Source organism: Pelecanus crispus, chromosome 7, assembly GCF_030463565.1.
Source record: "Pelecanus crispus isolate bPelCri1 chromosome 7, bPelCri1.pri, whole genome shotgun sequence".
Lineage (NCBI taxonomy): Eukaryota > Metazoa > Chordata > Aves > Pelecaniformes > Pelecanidae > Pelecanus > Pelecanus crispus.
This window is the reverse complement of record NC_134649.1, coordinates 15,246,019-15,264,327: the sequence shown is the minus strand read 5'-3', so window position 1 is coordinate 15,264,327 and position 18,309 is coordinate 15,246,019. Positions and strand designations below refer to the sequence as shown.

Genomic DNA, 18,309 nt, shown 5'->3' with positions numbered 1-18,309 from the left:
TTGAATGATCACTTCTGCTTTCATTGTCTTTCCTTCCCATACAGATATATTCTACTAGAACTCTAATAATGACGCACAGCGAAACTCATGACTGCATCAAAGAGAACTGTTCCTGTAGATGGATTTTGACTGCCTTACCCTCTCTAATGACTCAATCCAAAACAAGAAGGGAAAGCAGAGACTCTGAATGCATTAGTGAAGAAACTTATCTCAGAGATTTAGGAGAAAGAGTACTAGTAAGGCTGCTGTTGAAAACTGGATTTTTCAAAATGTGAATTTATGGAAACAAATGGGAGTCAAAGATATCATCTTAAGAAGATACACATAATTTTGATAAACCTTATATTGAGATACCATGCTGAAAGCATGGAAACTAATGCAGAGAAACTGGAAGTGCGAAGGGGCTAGGAAAATAAGGAGGAAACTTTACAAGTGCCAAAGTTGGTGGAAAAAGAAAATATTTCCATGAGTCATTAATTTAGTTATTAGACAAAATTACACCATAGTACCTAAAAGTCTTTATTTGATTTAGGAAATTCACCTTTTACAAGAGAGGTCAAAGAATTTAGTTGATTGATACAAGAGGATTTAAAAGTAGGGAACACTTTCAACTTCTCTTTATCTAGCTATCTAAGGCTGTTCAGTTCCACAGGGGAAGCATCACGACTGGGTCATAGAAAGGACATTTGGAATACAAAGATAACTTTTTAACATAAACTTCTCCTAATAATTTTGACATATATGATGCAGAGGACAAGACATTCACATAAGACACAACTTCACTTAGGATTAAATTCTTGGTCAAAATAGTTTTTCTATTTTCCAATAAAAGGTCAGCATAAAATATGGCATTCATGAAATCCCTACAAGTTATTATTTTAAATTATAAATTTTAGAACATTTATCAGTATAAAAGCACTTACCATAGCCTGAAAAATCCAGCCAAGATAGGAAAGAAATTATAAAGAATATTAATAATTTGTCAGATTTATTGAGACAAAAAAAATATATCATATCTACTTCAGTCAGTGTCAAAAGAGTCTAGCACTCATTTCTAGCAATAGTATTTCTATATTTCTGAAACCGTCATATAAGTAAACATAAAAAAGATCATTTACAATGTATCAGATCTTACAAGGACTTGAGAATTAAGTTATTGATTAAAATGAGGTATCTTGGAATCAACCTATTACAAGCTCAGAGCTCACAGGAGATTGCTTAAAATGCACATACCTTCAAATAAAAATAATCTTTCAAAGACGAAGATGACCTACACTAAGTCTGAAATAAGTTCCTGTTAAGTTGGTAAAATTGTTTTAGGTTTACAGCTGCAGACCTGAATTGTAATATAATTTACTATTTTAAAGAAGTATATAGTTAAAGAACATATAATTAAGAGCTATACTGTAAGTCCATAATGATTAAATTCCAGAACACATTTCAGTTTTAAAACTCTGCAACTTCCACTTATTAAAGGTATAATTCCTTCAAGAGGAGTTATCCTTCAATGACTGGACAGCAAAATAGTAATCATTACACAGTACTCATTGACATATTAGAATAATAAAATGAAAGTTTTATTCCATCATTCAAAATGTGAATTTTCTTTTTTGTTTCTCTTTGATAATTATGTTTTTCAAAGTGAATAGTCAATATTAAGATTCTGATGTCTTAACTTGTTCTGAGCAATACCTGTCTGTAAACAGTTCCAACAATTAAGAATAAAGCAAAGTGCTATTTCATATGCATAAAATTATTATAACTTGGCTGTAAATTATACTCGTGTAATACAACTTACAGTGGAGTGGCTACTGTCAAAAAGATGGTTTCAATGAATGAAGGCTCTACTATGTCATAAATTGCAACTTTTCATTGATTTCAAGAAGGAATTCTACTCTAAAATGGTTGCTGCACTTTCTCTTTGTGACCCTTCAGATAGTATGGTATATCACTGTAGAGTAACAGAACAGAGTAGCTGAGAATATATTGAGCAATAATTTGGCAAAGATTGATCTTTTAAAGACAACTATAGTAATCATTTACTCTGGCTGACTCCCTTTATTTACAATGTGAAATTGGTTTGGGGGCTCACCACCACCAGAGACTAAATATGCATTTTATTGAATTATGAATTCTATACTTCAGGAAAAGAAAAAGAGAAATGTGAATGGCACTTAAAATTCTTCAGAGCAGACAGATTCTACTTAATCTTGTTTAGACTAGAAGTCAGAATAAATCTCAAAGGAACTGCCATTCTTTTCACCTTTCTGAAATTTATTTGCCTAGATTATTATTGTCTACAATGACTGCTAAAACCCCCCATACCTCATCTTGTACCAAATGTATGCATAAATCTTTAAAACATTCATACTGAAACGGGGTTGCTTTTTAGAAGGAACTTTATTCCTCTCTCAGTATCATAATAAATCACGTCCACCGGTATCCCAAGCACTCAATAACAGCTGTCTTTGTAAGCTAATTCAAGATGAAAATGAGTAGTTTATCATTGCATGAAATGCACATTACTTGATTCCACAAGTAATATCTAAATATTCGATGAGATATTCAGACTTATCTAGTACATTATAACAACTGCATCATTGACTTTTACTGGCCTGAATACATTCTCTCAAGATACATTTTTTTTCCATAAAACAATTGTTGACAAACTATCATTCACATGCACACTAGTAATTACAAGAAAGATCTAGAAAACTGACAAATGAATCAACAGTTTCATGGCATCAGAAGTTACTTACCACATCTCGAACAATGGGAAAAGATTTCTTTCTACGCAGGTCTGGCATACTATCAATTCCATACAGCCCACGACCAGCACTGTAGGAGATGAAAAGGCAAGGAAAAAAATAAAAACCTGGGGCTTACAAGTTTGCACCCTTAAGAACTGCTCATAATATCTGCATTTAAAAGTTAAAATCAAAATTAGCAGTTATTGGCTAAAGAAGGTAAGTGTTCTAATTCTTATGAAAGTTAACGAGAGTGTTCTTGGTGTGGCTGACTTTTTCTCCTGGCATTCACCCAAAGCAAAGAGTAGCTGAAAGGTTGCTTGTTACCTCCTAAAACTTTTTACCATGGATTTAGAAGTTATAACACTAGCTTTCCATCAAAAAACTTGTATATCTGATAGTTGAGATGGAGCCCAACATTGTACAGGATATCACTATTGTCATAAATTTGATACAAAGGGTAAAATATCTAACTAAATATATAATCACATCTTCTCATATGAGTCCATGTGAATGTGGAAAACAGAACTTATCACATTTTAAGATAATTCCATGGTGACCATCATTATTTTCTCTTGCCTGGTTTAAGCTTTTTCATTAAGCACAGATTTAAAACCCATGATATTAGATCTCACATACAACTTGGAAACAAGAGCAAAGAGCAACTTGGAGCCACTTCAAAGAATAAAAGGCTAACACACCAATAGGATTTAAAAGAATGCATACTGATCTGGTAACAATATGCCTCATTCTCCCTGACTCTTCAGAATAGGTAATACAGGTATTATCCTCCTGCGTTTTTTCCACAGTGGATATTGGAAGATTGTTATATACCTTGTCAGGTCTAATTCAGAGATACTTTGAGATTCTCAGAGAAGCTGGGATACCATATTTTTCAAGACCAAACATTTTCGCCTCCATGCTCCTTCTGTTTGGTACTGTCTCAAACGCCCTTTTCAGTTGTTCTTGTATTTCTCTCCATGTATAAAAAAAGTACATGTCACAGCAAACAGTTTCTCATCTGAAAGCTCTCATTTTATTTATACACCCCACAATTATTGGGTGAAAAGAGATTTAACTGAAATTAGTGACAGAATTTTCACCTCCTTCCGAAAGGTCAATACTTTGTCCCAAATACTCCTCTGCTGATTTGATGATTACGACCCCTCACCACTAGCAGAGTTGACAAATTCCGTATTTATTTAAGCCAAGACTCTGGCTGATGATTTCTGTTGGATATAGATGTCACAGTTCCACAGCTGCTTCCAAATCCAAAAGGAATTACGAATCAGAGACTTCAACTGTCACAATTTACAGCCTGGCATATTGATATAAACTGAAATCTATGCTGGATTATGCTAATATGCCAGAGTCCTGTCTCTAAGATATGTGAGACACAAGCGCAGTTACACCATAAAAGAGTGATGACATGAATGGAGCAAATGTGGGCTAATAGACTACTTAGTGGGCAGCTTTTCAAGTAGAATAAATTGCAAAAGGAATTTGAGAAGCTATCCTTAAGGTGAAAGAGTACTTTTACATAGCAGGGGACAATTCCCTAAGATGGAATAAAAAATAAACTTACAAAACCACAAACTGGAAACAAACATTTGGGGCAAAACTAATAGATATTGTGGCATGGATAACACTGAAATCTGTGCTTTGGATGCAAGAGATCAATTAGCATCAAGGAACCGTTAACTGTAAAGCTAATACTAGAAATAATGAGTCAGAAAATACTGCTGCACACTCCAGTCCTGCAGACTCTTACTGTGATGAAGCACTCATCACAACTGCCAAATATTAAAACTCAAAAGTAAGTTAGATGTTATAAATTGGAAGATGTTGATACACAGATAAATCCTATAGAGGGAACAAAGCCTGTTTCTCATACCTTGCAATAAATAAAGACACTCTGAATGTTGTTTCTCTTATGGATTTTAAAAGATTAAACACAATGTTCAGGATCATCTACACATTCATTTAATCTTGTAGTTCAACATACCTGCAAAGACCTTGATAAAGATTTAATATTTACACTGATATACACATGATTCAATCCCCAAAACTGATGAGTTTAACTTGAAAAAAACTGATGGAGTCAAGAATATTTCTCCACAAATTCAAACAGGACTGAGATTAAATTCTAAAAGCCCCATGCCCAGCTCTCCTAACATCATCAACCATTTAGACTTCAAAGATCTTTCCTCTGTTTTAATAAGTTAGTATTATTTTTCATATGGTGACAAAGTTAGATGATGAAAATGCAATGCTTTTTTTTTTCCAAATAAATTATCACTATTAAAGTTTTTCCATAAAGCTAAAAAAACCCCCAAAACCACATTTCACTATCATTTCACAAAGCAAAAACTAGTTTCACATAGCCACTAGGAGTAAAGCTGGCAGAGGAGTAAATTTTATTTCCTAGTAGGAGAACTTCTGAGCTCCTCAAGCATTGATGTTCTTCAGGGAAATCCTATTTGACAATGAATTTTCACCCTTTCTCTTGCAAAGAAAATAATAGATATATTTTACACTCATAACATGGTTTAGAAATGAAGTGATGCTTTCATCCTTAAGTTGTATATTGTTATTAAAAAAAGCAGACATTTGGTGTTGGATTAAATTGCTTGATCCTGAGAGATGCCAAACCTCCTCAAACGCTTTTCTTCAAAATGGCACACAGTATTCTGCATAAAGTGTCTTGGCACTGTGCAGGATTGAGTCACAGGTCACACTCAGAATAAAGTGAAGAATAAGGGTATAAACTGATTCAAAATATTGCTTTCTTAAGAGACTACAGCAAAAAAAAAAAAAAATCAAGATCTTTAGAAGCTGAGTAAGGTGAAAACACTTTTTGGTGTTCTTTCACTGTGATGTCTTCAAGTTATGAGGCACTTTATTGTTAATAGATAAGCTCTTGCTGGAAGTATCTTAAGTTGTATGTCATTAATTGGCATCATACTTATGGGGTGTATTGTGGGTAATACTCTGAATACAGGTAATAATTTCATATTATAGGGGCTTAATTGAAGTTGTGTTAAGGGATGTGTGTTGCTATTAAGGTACTAGTTTCCAAAGCTTGAAATAAATATGACCTTTATATACTCCCCAGAATGTATATCACATTTAGCTAAAGGACAAGGCCCAAGTTCTACTTTATTGTATGGTCACCCATTGGTTCACAGACAAGTTTTTATTCTGCAAAAGTTGAAAGTAATTGTTGAGATTTAAGAAAAGAGTTCGCAGTTTCATTTTGATCTCTATTGACCAAACCTAATTAAAGATATAAAAACAGTATAGGGGAAGAATGCATTCCTTGTTCCAGGTTCTGAAAAAAAACCCCAATGTACAAAGGGGATTATTTCCAAGATTTTGAAAAAACTAAAGCTTAACCTTCAGTCTCTAAAAGAGAGAGATCAATAAATTCCTCAATACTAACAAACACGTGACAACAGTATTAAGTATTCTTCTTGATGAAAATCCTTTAACTAGAAAAGAATTCAGAATGTTCTTTCAAAATGGTCCTGCTCTAAATTGTGGATATTATTGCTAATACTTCTGTACAGGAATGTAGTGTTGACATTAAAGTAGTCACAGTCATTAAAAAAAAATGTAAGTAGTTGACTAACAAAGGAACTAAGCTTGAAATTAATGTTTTAATATCATCTTTCAGTGATAGAAGGTCATGGTATTGTTTACCAGTGCAGTAAGGAATGGAGGACTACACGCTGCCTTCATATTAATGGCCTTACCGTGGATTAATAATTTCTGAGCTATTCACTGCATCAGATAAAAGATACATTAACAGCCATGACTGACCCCGTAAAGATTTCCTGTACAGCATAGAGGCCTGTTGGTCCAAAGGATATTTGTAGGCAAAAGGACAAAATAATGTATAAAAGATATAAAGCTGTCACATGAGAATCATTAATTTTCTAATTACTGCAAATAATTTAAATGGAATGGTACAAATATTCCTACACTTTCTGGAACCATCCAGTTTTGGTGAAATGACATTTCTTACCTTTTGCCTATTAGAACATTTTTCTCTAAACTCACATGAGAGCTCAGTGCATGTATGATACACTATGCCCGAAATATTGTAACTGCCTGTAGCGTGAATGAGCTGGTTAAGACAGCAGCAAGAAGTTTTTCCCTATAGTTGATTGCTTCTGCTTCACATTCTTGAATAGGGCTTGTATGGATCCATTTTCCTTGACTCTTTTTAGATACAGTGCAGAATACAGTGATGTGTTATGTTCACATACAAATATTTAATCAGATATGCTGTCAACCTACACAATCAATTGGCTTCACTCCATCTCTGCCAGTGACTAGACAACAGAAAAGTAATTATTCTAGAGTTTTACCAAGTCAGGACTCACATGCTAGGGAACTGATTTTTTAAAATTTATTTGTAACTAAACTGGGAGATGGTAAATTCATTAGTTCAAAATGTCAGCCAAAAACCAGTAGGATATGGAGGGGAGAAAAGAGTAAATACATTTTCAGTGCAAGGAGAATGCAGTTCTGGTGCAATTGTCCAGAGAGACTTGGATCTGCCATATGCTGACTTTTGGTGTCACATGACATTTTAAGATAGTTTGGATTGCACCTGTCTGTACTTTACTTATAAAGAAAAAAATCTTTGTAGAGATTCCTAAATATTTCAGCTGTCAATAAATTCTGAAGAAAGTCATCACATTAATAGCTTTAAAACATTACAGTAAATCATTTCCACTTAGTCACAGCAGCAACAATAATAGCCTACTTAGTCTGATCCTGCTAGCATTCATCAGGCCCACACTGTTCATTCAAGTTAAATTGTTCTTTCTTCTTTATTACAGACAAACATAGGACTTGAAAGCTATAATCAAAACACTCAAAATGAACTCTGATGAAAACAGTAATATCTTCCAGTAAAATCTGATTTTTTTTCTAGACTGACAGTTTAGCATAGCAATTCAGATGCAACTCCCAATAGTAAAACATGTAATAATTTCTGTTCTGTAACTGGTAGGTAGCCTGTATTGTGAAGAACATGACAGATTATCTATATGTATGCATATAGGTATATACACATGTACCATTTTTTTTGCAGGTGAGGACTATGTTTTCCTTTCAGCCTATATAAGCAGACAGTTCCTCTACTAAACTATTCAAAACTCTATTTGGAAATTGTGATTCTTAGTGTGCTACTTCTTGCTGTATACTTCAGATATTTCACTGTCCAAAAACTTCCAAACTTCTTCCCCTCTCCAACCCCTTTTTCCCCCCAATTCAGTCTTCAGTTTTAGAGGACCGAATTATAAATTGAGAGTTGTGGAACTGTGCATATTCACTAGTGGTTCTCAGAAAGTTACAGTTTAATATATAGTAACATTACAAATATTTAACAGTTGTAATATTATGAAAGGCATCAGTCTTATGTCATGATACCTGTATTTGATCAAAATAAATCATTGCATAAATGTTGGTATTTTTGTCATTAAAAAATGAAACATCTCACTACTTAATATAAAGACGTTTTTACTTTTTCTTCTTTTTTTCATTCCTAGGAATAAAAAACTTGGAAAGAATCACAGCCACTCTTTAAGGTCTGTGTGACTGAGTTCATTTCCAGATGAAAATAATGACAAGAATGCAGAGGTGAGGTTTCACTGTTTTGTTTTATAAATCACTCAGTACCGAGTATATGTTTTAGGTTACTTGGATACCTCATTTTCTTGAAGGTCTAAGGATTATATAATATTTCAGTTTAGATGAGTCTGTTTTATAGCATAATTAAACTTATGTAGTTAAATGTGATAAAACACCTAGGCAGCTTTAATAACTTATAATGCTGGTCTGATCTCAAGAAAGTTGAGATGAATTTTTTTAAGATTGAACTAGGGGGTGAGGAAGGGAAGAAGAAATGTATAATTGCTGTATATTATAATCACAAAATGTAGCCAGTGGCTTTTGTAAAAACATAAAAATGGAATGATGCAAGTTAATGAAAATAATTATGAGACAGCCACACTGTCTGAAGACCTATAAATCCACACTTGGGTAGCAATACATAATTTTTGCTGGAGCACAAAACTGAAATTGGAGATCTAAAATTGTATATGAATATTGGGAAAAAATACCAGCATTATAACAGTAATTATAGGACTGGATTTACAGCTTTTCCTGGTCCATATTAAAATGCCACCAAAGAAATACGTAGCACTTCCTCTGAAAATGAAAGTTGGGTTAAAATAGTCTTAATATGAGCTAAAAGTACTGTATGAAGAAACTAAAAAATGAGCTAAATCCCTCCACAGAAGAACACCTGTTATCCTGGCCAATTCAAGAAGCTGTCAGAAAATTTTGGGGTAGACTAGGTTATACTAAAGGACTATATGCACTCAAATTTTGACAGACTGTGTGCTCAAATGAGTATGCATATTAATGTCATGAAAATTTTGAAATCATGCTTGTTAATCATATTTCTATAGTAAAGATATGAATTAATCACACATTAGGATATATTGACAGAAGCTCAGATTCTGGCTGAGGCAACACACCTTTGTGAATTTGTGACTACAGCTTTGAGCCTCCCTCTGCCTTCTGATCACAAAATCTGTTGAATGCTTCATCCCCAGGTGTAAGTCAAAGCAGAACAACAGATACTCTAAATCGTGCTAACAGGCCTCTGGGGCTATCCCAGCTTTTGGAAAAAATGAAGTTGCTTGCAAAGAAGTTCTGACCTCATTTCTCTTTCCTGTCATGCTTCTTGTCGCATTACAGGGAGATGATGCTAGACAATTAATATGACTTTGTGCTAGCCTTGGGCTATGTGTCCTCAAAGCACCACTATTTCAACTTGCAAACATTTTTCCTTTTTTTTTAAAATATTTTGAAAAAAACAAAACAAAACAAAAAACCCACAGAAAACCCCTCAAAATATTTAAATTATTTCCTAAGGCCCAAACTAAAAAAAATTATTAAAAAACAAGCATCAGCAAAACAACATTAAAACTACATTTGCTGATATTCTTGACTCTTATACCAGAGTAAATCCATAGTAACACTAATGACAGAGTATTCACAGTGCTGCAAAAAATTGTCTAGAAGGAAAATCTGGTCTCAACATTTACAGGGAAGAGAAAAATCTGAACATCCTTCTCAAAATTAATGCTCCCTTAGCAGAACTATTGTAATACCATAAAACCAAGGACTCATTTTGAATTCCCTCTACTATCCTTGAAGTCTGTGTAAATGGCTTCCTTAGTATCAACATGACCATAATGAAAAGACACCAACAAGGGAAAGAAAAAAAAACCAATTTGCATAAATGAGAATTTATAAGGCAGAGATAGGAAGTTCTACAAGACAAATTCACTTGCAGAAAGGGGATGGAGACCTTCGTAGAACCAGATGAGGTAATGGCATGCTACACTTAATTTACCTTTGATAATATGCATCTCTGTGTTTGTCATTATCTTAGGATCATAGCATCTAATCAAAATAAGAATATAAACCTCCTGGAGCAGAAAGAGATAAAACAGATTAAAAGCAACACTGAAATGTCAGTGACACCCTAATGAAGGTGGTGAGCCTGTATTTTACAAAAAAAACCCCAAACCTTAATTTCTCTTTTAAACCCAGATATTTATGTAGCTGTGAACTTTCAGTATGCTCTATCATCATGGAATCATGGCCAAAACAGCTTTACTGCATTTCCACCTCTGATTAATTAAGAATTTCTGCAGATATGATGTCACCTGGATTTAGAAATATATCCATAGGAATACATCACTGACTATTCCCAGCCTATACAGCTATATTCTAGCGACCAGGAGCATGGCAAACAGGAAAGGCAAACAGGGCATGGTGCGTCAGAAGGGCGTGGCATGGCAGTTCACATGGGCAGGGCATGTGGGGAAGGCGAATCTCTCTCCTAACTCAAGAGCTAAGTTCAGAAAGTTCAGCTGGTGAGAGGGAGCATAACCATGGCCATGGTATCCACCCAGTGGAAGGCTGTACCTCTGCACTAGCCAGAAAGGATCTATCAACCCAGACTGAGGTCCCAGGAAAACACACAGCCGTCCAGGTCTCCGGCTGCAGGGAGTGCCACCAGCTTGCACTGGAAACAGATGGCAGTAGACGGAATGGCTGTGTAAGGTGTGATCAGGTGGACTACCTACTCGGCCTGGTGGCAGAGCTAAGAGAGTAAGTAGGTAGGCTACGGAGCATCAGAGAGTCTGAGCAAGAGATAGACTGGTGGAACCATGCTCTCACCTCCCAGAAACCTGAACAGGGACAGCCACTAGAAAAAGCCAGTGATAAAAGGGTTCCAGTATCCTCCCCCCACCAGGATGTAGGCAGGGTCTTAAAGGGAAGCAGTGAGTGGAAACAAGTCCACAATCAGGGCAGCAAGTGAACCCTTTCCTTGCCCACGACGACCCCCCAGGTGCCTCTGCACAATAGGTATGAGGCTTTAGATGTGGAAGACCAGTCAGTGGATGATGTGGATGTCAATCCAACTACACCAGAGGAGTCACCAAGACCAGAAAGACCTACCTCCCATATTACTACTGCCTCCACGAGGAAGAAAAAAGATGGGTCATAGTTGTAGAAGACTCCCTTCTGAGGGGAACAGAGGGTCCAATATGCCAGGCGGACCCTCCTTATAGGGAAGTCTGCTGCCTCCCAGGAGCCTGGGTCAGAGATATCACTAGGACACTTCCCAGCCTGGTACAGCCCTCAGACTACTACCCCTTACTGCTCTTCCACGTGGGTGGTGATGAAGTTGCAGTACATAGCCCAAGGGACATTAAAAGAGACTTCAGGGCCTTGGGACAGTTAGTGAGGGAATCTGGGGCACAGGTTATTTTTTCCTCCCTCCTTGCAGTTGTGGGCAGTGACGTTGGAAGGAACAGGTGGACCCAATCTATTAATACATGGCACTGTGGCTGGTGCCTCCGTCACAACTTCGGATTTTTTGACAATGGGATGGCCTACATGGCACCAGGCTTGCTAGCCTCAAATGAGCGCCACCTTTCTCAAAGGGGAAAGAGGATCTTTGTTCAGGAGCTTGTGGGGCTCATTGACAGGGCTTTAAATTAGATGTGAAGGGGGAAGGAGGACATACCAGGCTTGCCTGTGACAAGCTGTGGGATGGTACACAATGGTTAGAGGGACAGAGTGTTACTATGAGCCCTCAGCCTGTTGCCCAGAGGCGTGCTGCAGACACTGCAGCACAGTCGAAGTCTTACAGAGGTGAGCTGGGGGCTCCTGAGGTAGTAGGAAACCTCCGTGAAAGACCTCAAGGGAAACAAGAGGTGTTCCACTACAGAAACACACACAGCATGGGGAACAAACAGGAGGAGTTGGAAACGACTGTGCTGCTAGACCTGATTGCCATTACTGAAACTTGGTGGGACAAATCCCACGACTGGAATGTGGCTATCGATGGCTACAGGCTGTTCAGAGGGGACAGGCAAGGAAGGAGGGGCGGAGGCCTTGCCCTCTACATAAAGAAATCGATACAGTGTGAAGAGCTGTCCCTGAAGAATAGCCACGAGCAGGTCGAAAGTTTATGGGTAAGAATCAGAGACAGAGGCAACAAAGGGAACCTTGTGGTTGGTGTCTACTACAGGCCACCTGATCAAGGGGAGCCTGCTGATGCAGCCTTCTTCCTCCAGCCCTAGGAGGATTCATGCTTGCAGACTCTTGTCCTGCTGGGGGACTTCAACTACCCGACATTTGCCGGAAAAGTAACATGGCAAGCTGTAGGCAATCCAGGAGATTCCTAGAATGCATTGAGGATCACTTCCTAAGCCAGGTAATAGACACTCCTACCTGAGGGGATGCAATACTGGACCTGATGGTCACCAATGCAAGCGAGCTCATTGGTGATGTCAAGACTGGAGGCAGCCTGGCCTGCAGTGATCATGCATTGGTGGAGTTCACACTCCTGAGGGACATGGGAAAAGTGAGGAGTGTAGTCAGGACCCTAGACTTTAGGAAAGCAAACTTCCAGCTCTTCAAGGAGTTAGTCAGACAGACACCCTGGGAAACGGTCCTCAGGGACAGGGGAATGGAACAGAGCTGGCAGATCTTTAAGGACACCTTCCATAAGGCACAAGAGCTATCAGTCCCCAGGTGTAAGAAATGAGGCAAGGAAGGGAAGAGACCAGCATGGCTGAGTTGAGACATGCTGGTCAAACTAAAGAGCAAGAGGGAACTGCACAGGCAGTGGAAGCAGGGACAGGTATCCTGGGAAGAGTACAGGAAAGCTACCCGGTTGTGTAGGGATGGGGTCAGTAAGGCCAAGGCACAGCTGGAGCTGAATTTGGCAAGGGATGTAAAGAATAACAAGGAGGGCTTCTACAGGTATGTCAACCAGAAAAGGAAGGTTAAAGAAAGCATACCCACCCCGATGAACAAGAATGCCAACATAGTATCAACAGACAAGGAGAAGGCTGAGGTACTCAACCCTTTTTTGCCTGTCTTCAGCAGCAACCTCTCTCCTCACCCCTCCCAAATCAATGGACTGCAAGGGGTAAAGCCCCTCCCACTGTAAGGGAAGATCAGGCTTGAGACCACCTGAAGAACCTGAACATACATAAGTCTATGGGACCTGATGAGATGCATCCCAGAGTCCTGAGGGAATTGGCTGATGTAGTTGCCAAGCCACTCTCCATAATATTTGAAAAGTCATGGCAGTCAGGTGAAGCCCCTGCTGAATGGAAAAGAAAACGTTGTGCCCATTTTTAAAAAGGGAAGAAAGGAAGATCCCAGGAACTGCCGACCTGTCAGCCTCACCCCTGTGACTGGGAAGAACATGGAACAGATCCTCCTAGAAGATATGCTCAAGCACATGGAGGACAGGGAGGTGATTCGAGACAGCCAGCATGGCTTCACCAAGGGCAAGTCCTGCCTGACCAACCCTAGTGGCTTTCTATGAAGGAGTGACTGCATGAGCAGACAAGGGAAAAGCAACGGATGTCATCTATTTGGACTTACGTAAAGCCTTCGACACAATCCCCCACAACACCCTTCTCCCTAAATTGGGGAGACAGGGATTTGATGGGTGGACTGTTAGGTGGATAAGGAATTGGTTGGATGGTCAGAGGTCCAGAGGGTAGTGGTCAACAGCTCGATGTCCAAACAGAGACCGGTGACAAGTGGTGTCCCTCAGGGGTCTGTACTGGGACCAGTGCTGTTTAGTACCTTCATCAATGATATAGACGGTGGGATTGAGTGCACCCTCAGCAAGTTTGCAGATGACACCAAGCTGAGTGGTGAAGCTGACACACCAGAAGGACGAGATGTCATCCAAAGGGACCTGGACAAGCTAGAGAGGTGGGCCTCTGTGAACATCATGAGGTTCAACAAGGCCAAATGCAAGGTCCTGCACCTGGGCCGGGGCAACCCCTGATATCAGTACAGGCTGGGGGATGAAGAGATTGAGAGCAGCCCTGCCAAGAAGGACTTGGGGGTATTGATGGATGAAAAGCTGGACATGAGCTGACAATGTGCACTTGCGGCCCAGAAAGCCAACTGAATCCTCAGCTGCATCAAAAGAAGCATGGCCAGCAGGTCGAGGGAGGTGATTCTGCTGCTCTGCTCTGGTGAGACCTCACCTGGAGTACTGCGTCCAGCTCTGGAGCCCTCAGCACAAGAATGACATGGAACTGTTGGAGTGGGTCCAGAGGAGGGCCACAGAAATGGTCCGAGGGCTGGAGCACCTCTCCTACGAGGCCAGGCTGAGGGAGTTGGGGTTGTTCAGCCTAGAGAAGAGAAGGCTGCGAGGAGACCTTATTGCAACCTTCCAGTACTTAAAGGGGGCCTATAGGAAAGATGGGGAGAATCTTTTTAGCAAGGCCTGTTGTGACAGGACAAGGAGTAATGGTTTTAAACTAAAGGAGGATAGATTTAGACTAGACATAAGGAAGAAATTTTTTACAGTGAGGGTGGTGAAGCCCTGGCACAGGTTGCCCCGAGAGGTAGTGGAGGCCCCATCCCTGGCAACATTCCAGGTCAGGTTGGATGGGGCTCTGAGCAACCTAATCTAGTTAAAGCTGTCCCTGCTCACTGCAGGGGGGTTGGTCTAGATGACCTCTAAAGGTCCCTTCCAACCCAAAGCATTCTATGATTCTATACATGTTTGAGTCTGGGTAGCATCCAAATTAAAACTTATTCAATGACAGTGAAGACAATTTATTTCTGCACCACATACTGGATCAGAAAGTCTTTCATAAGACAGTTAAACATAAAATAAGGGGAGTTAAATCAATATGAGAAGTGCAGAAAAGCCTTGAAATCTGGGAGGCTGTGAGCTCCTTATGGGTGTGGATGACAACTAAAGCACACTTCATCTGAGAGTTAAGAGGAAGGATGAAATGGAAAAAGTAGAGAAATCAGCAAAAGAGACAGCAGATCTGAAACATGAGGGACAAGAACAAAAACTTGAAAATGAAGATGACCACTTCAATTAGACTTGGTAGTAGCTAGTAAGCAGGTGAAAAGAGTCCTGAACCTCTCAGAGCAAATCTAGACACATAATTTGTGACTTGTAAAATTTCAAACAGGGATTCTTGAAAAGCTAGGCAAGGAGTAAGCAGTTCTACTAACTACAAGTTATTGCTAAAGTTTGACAGATACACAAGGAGAGATGAGTAGTTCAAAACTGTTTGTGTAATTAGGATGCTTTTTTAAAAAGTACAATCTTCAGGATTTTCATCTAATTCTTCTAAAGCATCAATTCCATATTGACACAACTTTTTGTACAGAAAATTCCCAAATTACCTGTTGGCCATATTAAAATCCTCAAAGGCATCCCTCTGTTTCTGTTTGTAGAGTTCTTTCTAGTTACAAGAGAAAAAAATGCTAATTCCTTTCATATCTTAGTTGAGTGCATAAAGCACTTACCTGGAGTATAGGTGAGTTTATTTTAACCCTTAAGAGCATTACCACTTTCCAAGCACTATCCTAACTCTTATCCTATAAGCATAGGAGATAATCTGTTTATAGCTCCTTATATATCTGTTTATACCTCCTTCTGATGCACCTGCACCATTCTGTAAGAAAGAGAAAGGGATTCATAGGCTGTTTATGCATTTCCTTTACATTTTCCCATAAATGGTCTTTGGTGCAAGGTTTTGATATTAGAATTTTCTTTTCAAGAACATAAAGATCAAGGCAGACAAAATTGCAACTTCCAGACACATCTACAAATCTCAGGAAAGCATGACAGAAATAAAATAACATTTCTGAGGTTGTGAAAAGCAAATGTACAGAGACTAAGAGATAATCACAGAAACTCTGATTCTCAGGGCTCTTTGTTACTCAGGAGCGGTTCCATCAGCAGTGAATAAAACTCATGACGTGTATAAGGCATTCTTATGCCACAAAGAGCTACTTCTGACAAGCAATGTCTGTAAAATCACTTCCATCTACAATTCTGCTCTATAACACAAAATACGATTAAAACTGAGGTTCTTGCTGGACTCCTTTTACTGATCACTAAGGAGTAGCATATAGCAAGGAAAAAAATCCAAATTCAAGAATGACTAATAGTCTTTTCCTGGGAGAAAAAATTACATCTGAATGAAGAATGATGATGATGTTACCAAAGAAAGGACAACATGGCTTTTGAGGGAACAGCAAGAACGACAGAATCAAGACAGATGACTACATAATATAAAGATATTTTATTATGACATTAGTGGTGTAATTTATGCTCAGTCAGTAATTTGCCACAACTCACACCTCTGTCTCTTTAAATAGCTTGGTTTTCTACTCAATCTGTACTGCCCCCTGCAATCTTTTCATTATGATTTCAAGCTCAAGTTCAGCTTAGCAAAGCATCTAGAGCTGATCTTTTCTCTGTGTATCTGTACAAATCACAAATATTTGCTTAAAAGTTATATATGATCAAGATGTGCCCATTTTGTTATTTTAAAAAAAGTATTACTAAAAGTCATTCCAGTTAAAATATTAAGGACATGAAATATTTTGGTTTTAAATGAGCTTCACCATCTCTTCTGACAATACTAGGGCAGTACTGTAGCTACTATCAAGAAGTTTATGTATTCTATCAGTTTGTCCTGCTACTTGTCTGCAACTTTTTCAATTACTGAAGTATGGCAATGTCAGAGAGTTCTTACACATACTAAGAGATTAAAGAAACTAACCAGACTTCAAGGAATAACTGCAATTTTGAAACTGCAGCTTATAAAGGAAACTATCTCCTTTCTTTTGTGCAACGAATCGATGACCAGATGAACTCATATACAACAATAATACTTCCTGCCTCTTCTTTGCCCAGCATTCAATCAGTGCATAGTAAAGATCATAGAAAAGATTTGAGACTAAGGACTTATGCCTTTACTGGTTTCAGTTCCTACCATAGAAAAGATGATTGCTTCGTAGCCGTTACTTGTTACAGTGTATTTTAAAATGATTATACTGGCAGTTTATACTAATTCCACTGAAGTATCTTATTGGTCTTTAGTTGCCATAACTAGGACAAAATGCCAATGTAAATGAAGTCTAAATTTTACCTACTTTATGTATTTAAGGCAGCTTTATCACATACTGAAGAAAAGTAGGTGACTTTTACCTCAACCACACAGTTAATCAGGGCTAAGTCCTTCACTGAATCATTCTAGAATGTTTTTCTTTATTATTATCATCAAAGGTAAGCATTTATTATTATTATTATCATGAGTCATTTTAATGAAGAATGTCTAGAAATCTCAGTATACAAACTGCTGGAAAGTGAGATGTGATTTCCTTACTCATACCTTGTCAGATGAAGTACAAAAAATGTTTGATCAGGAAATGGAAAAGCAGCTATGCAATCTACCAGCACCCTGTGCTGAAATCATTCATTTTGCTGTTTAAAAAAATTAAATTCCAGCTGAACTACACAAGAACTCTTACCTGGACTGAAAAAAACAGGAGGAAAGGCAAACATGAATACCATATAGAGGTATATTGGTGATTATCTGTAGAAGCATTACTAAAAAGAAACAAACCCAAAACTTGTAACTCCTAGTCTTTAACCATCTTGAAATACAAATAACACATTAAAATCTTTGCTGAAACAAGAAACGTTCCAAGTATCAGAGATAGGTTGACTGGGGGAAGTTTGAAGCCAGGCTGAGACTAGTTATTGACTGATATTTCAATTGCAAAAACTAGGAATAAATTAGTATCTGAATGTACTCTCTCACTTCAGTAACACTGATAGAACACATACTCTGCAGAGAAATAAGACAACCATGGGAAAACTGCTAGATATGGTCTGGTGTCTAGAGCATTTCTAGTTAGCTATGTTCTAAAAACCTCTTTATATTGTTTGCACTTGGCATCCACAAGTTTAACAGTCATTCTAGGTTAGTATGCTTCAAAACCCACTTCCAATTGTCTTTTGATTACCAGTAGATATTTTAACAGATCAGCTTATAAATGATAAAGGAAGAAACGACAAGGCAAGATGTTTCCAGTTGCTTTCATCATAAAGGAGTACCCTTCTCTGTAAGAATCTAGTGAAATGATAAAAAATCCTGTTTTCTGC

General features: G+C 38.2%; 1 protein-coding gene across 2 annotated transcripts in view; it reads right to left on the bottom strand.

Annotated features, from left to right (window-relative positions):
• The window catches only part of UNC13C (unc-13 homolog C), a 196,520-nt gene that overhangs the window by 151,589 nt on the left and 26,622 nt on the right, over nucleotides 1–18,309 (bottom strand). Inside the window, exons 4-5 of one of the 2 annotated variants that reach the window (XM_075713782.1) lie at nucleotides 2,760–2,838; nucleotides 924–929 (exon numbers count right to left, since the gene is read on the bottom strand). In XM_075713782.1, the coding sequence (XP_075569897.1) occupies nucleotides 924–929; nucleotides 2,760–2,838 (85 nt within the window). The remainder of the gene's footprint in view (nucleotides 1–923; nucleotides 930–2,759; nucleotides 2,839–18,309) is intronic. The other variant, XM_075713781.1, reaches the window with a different exon arrangement.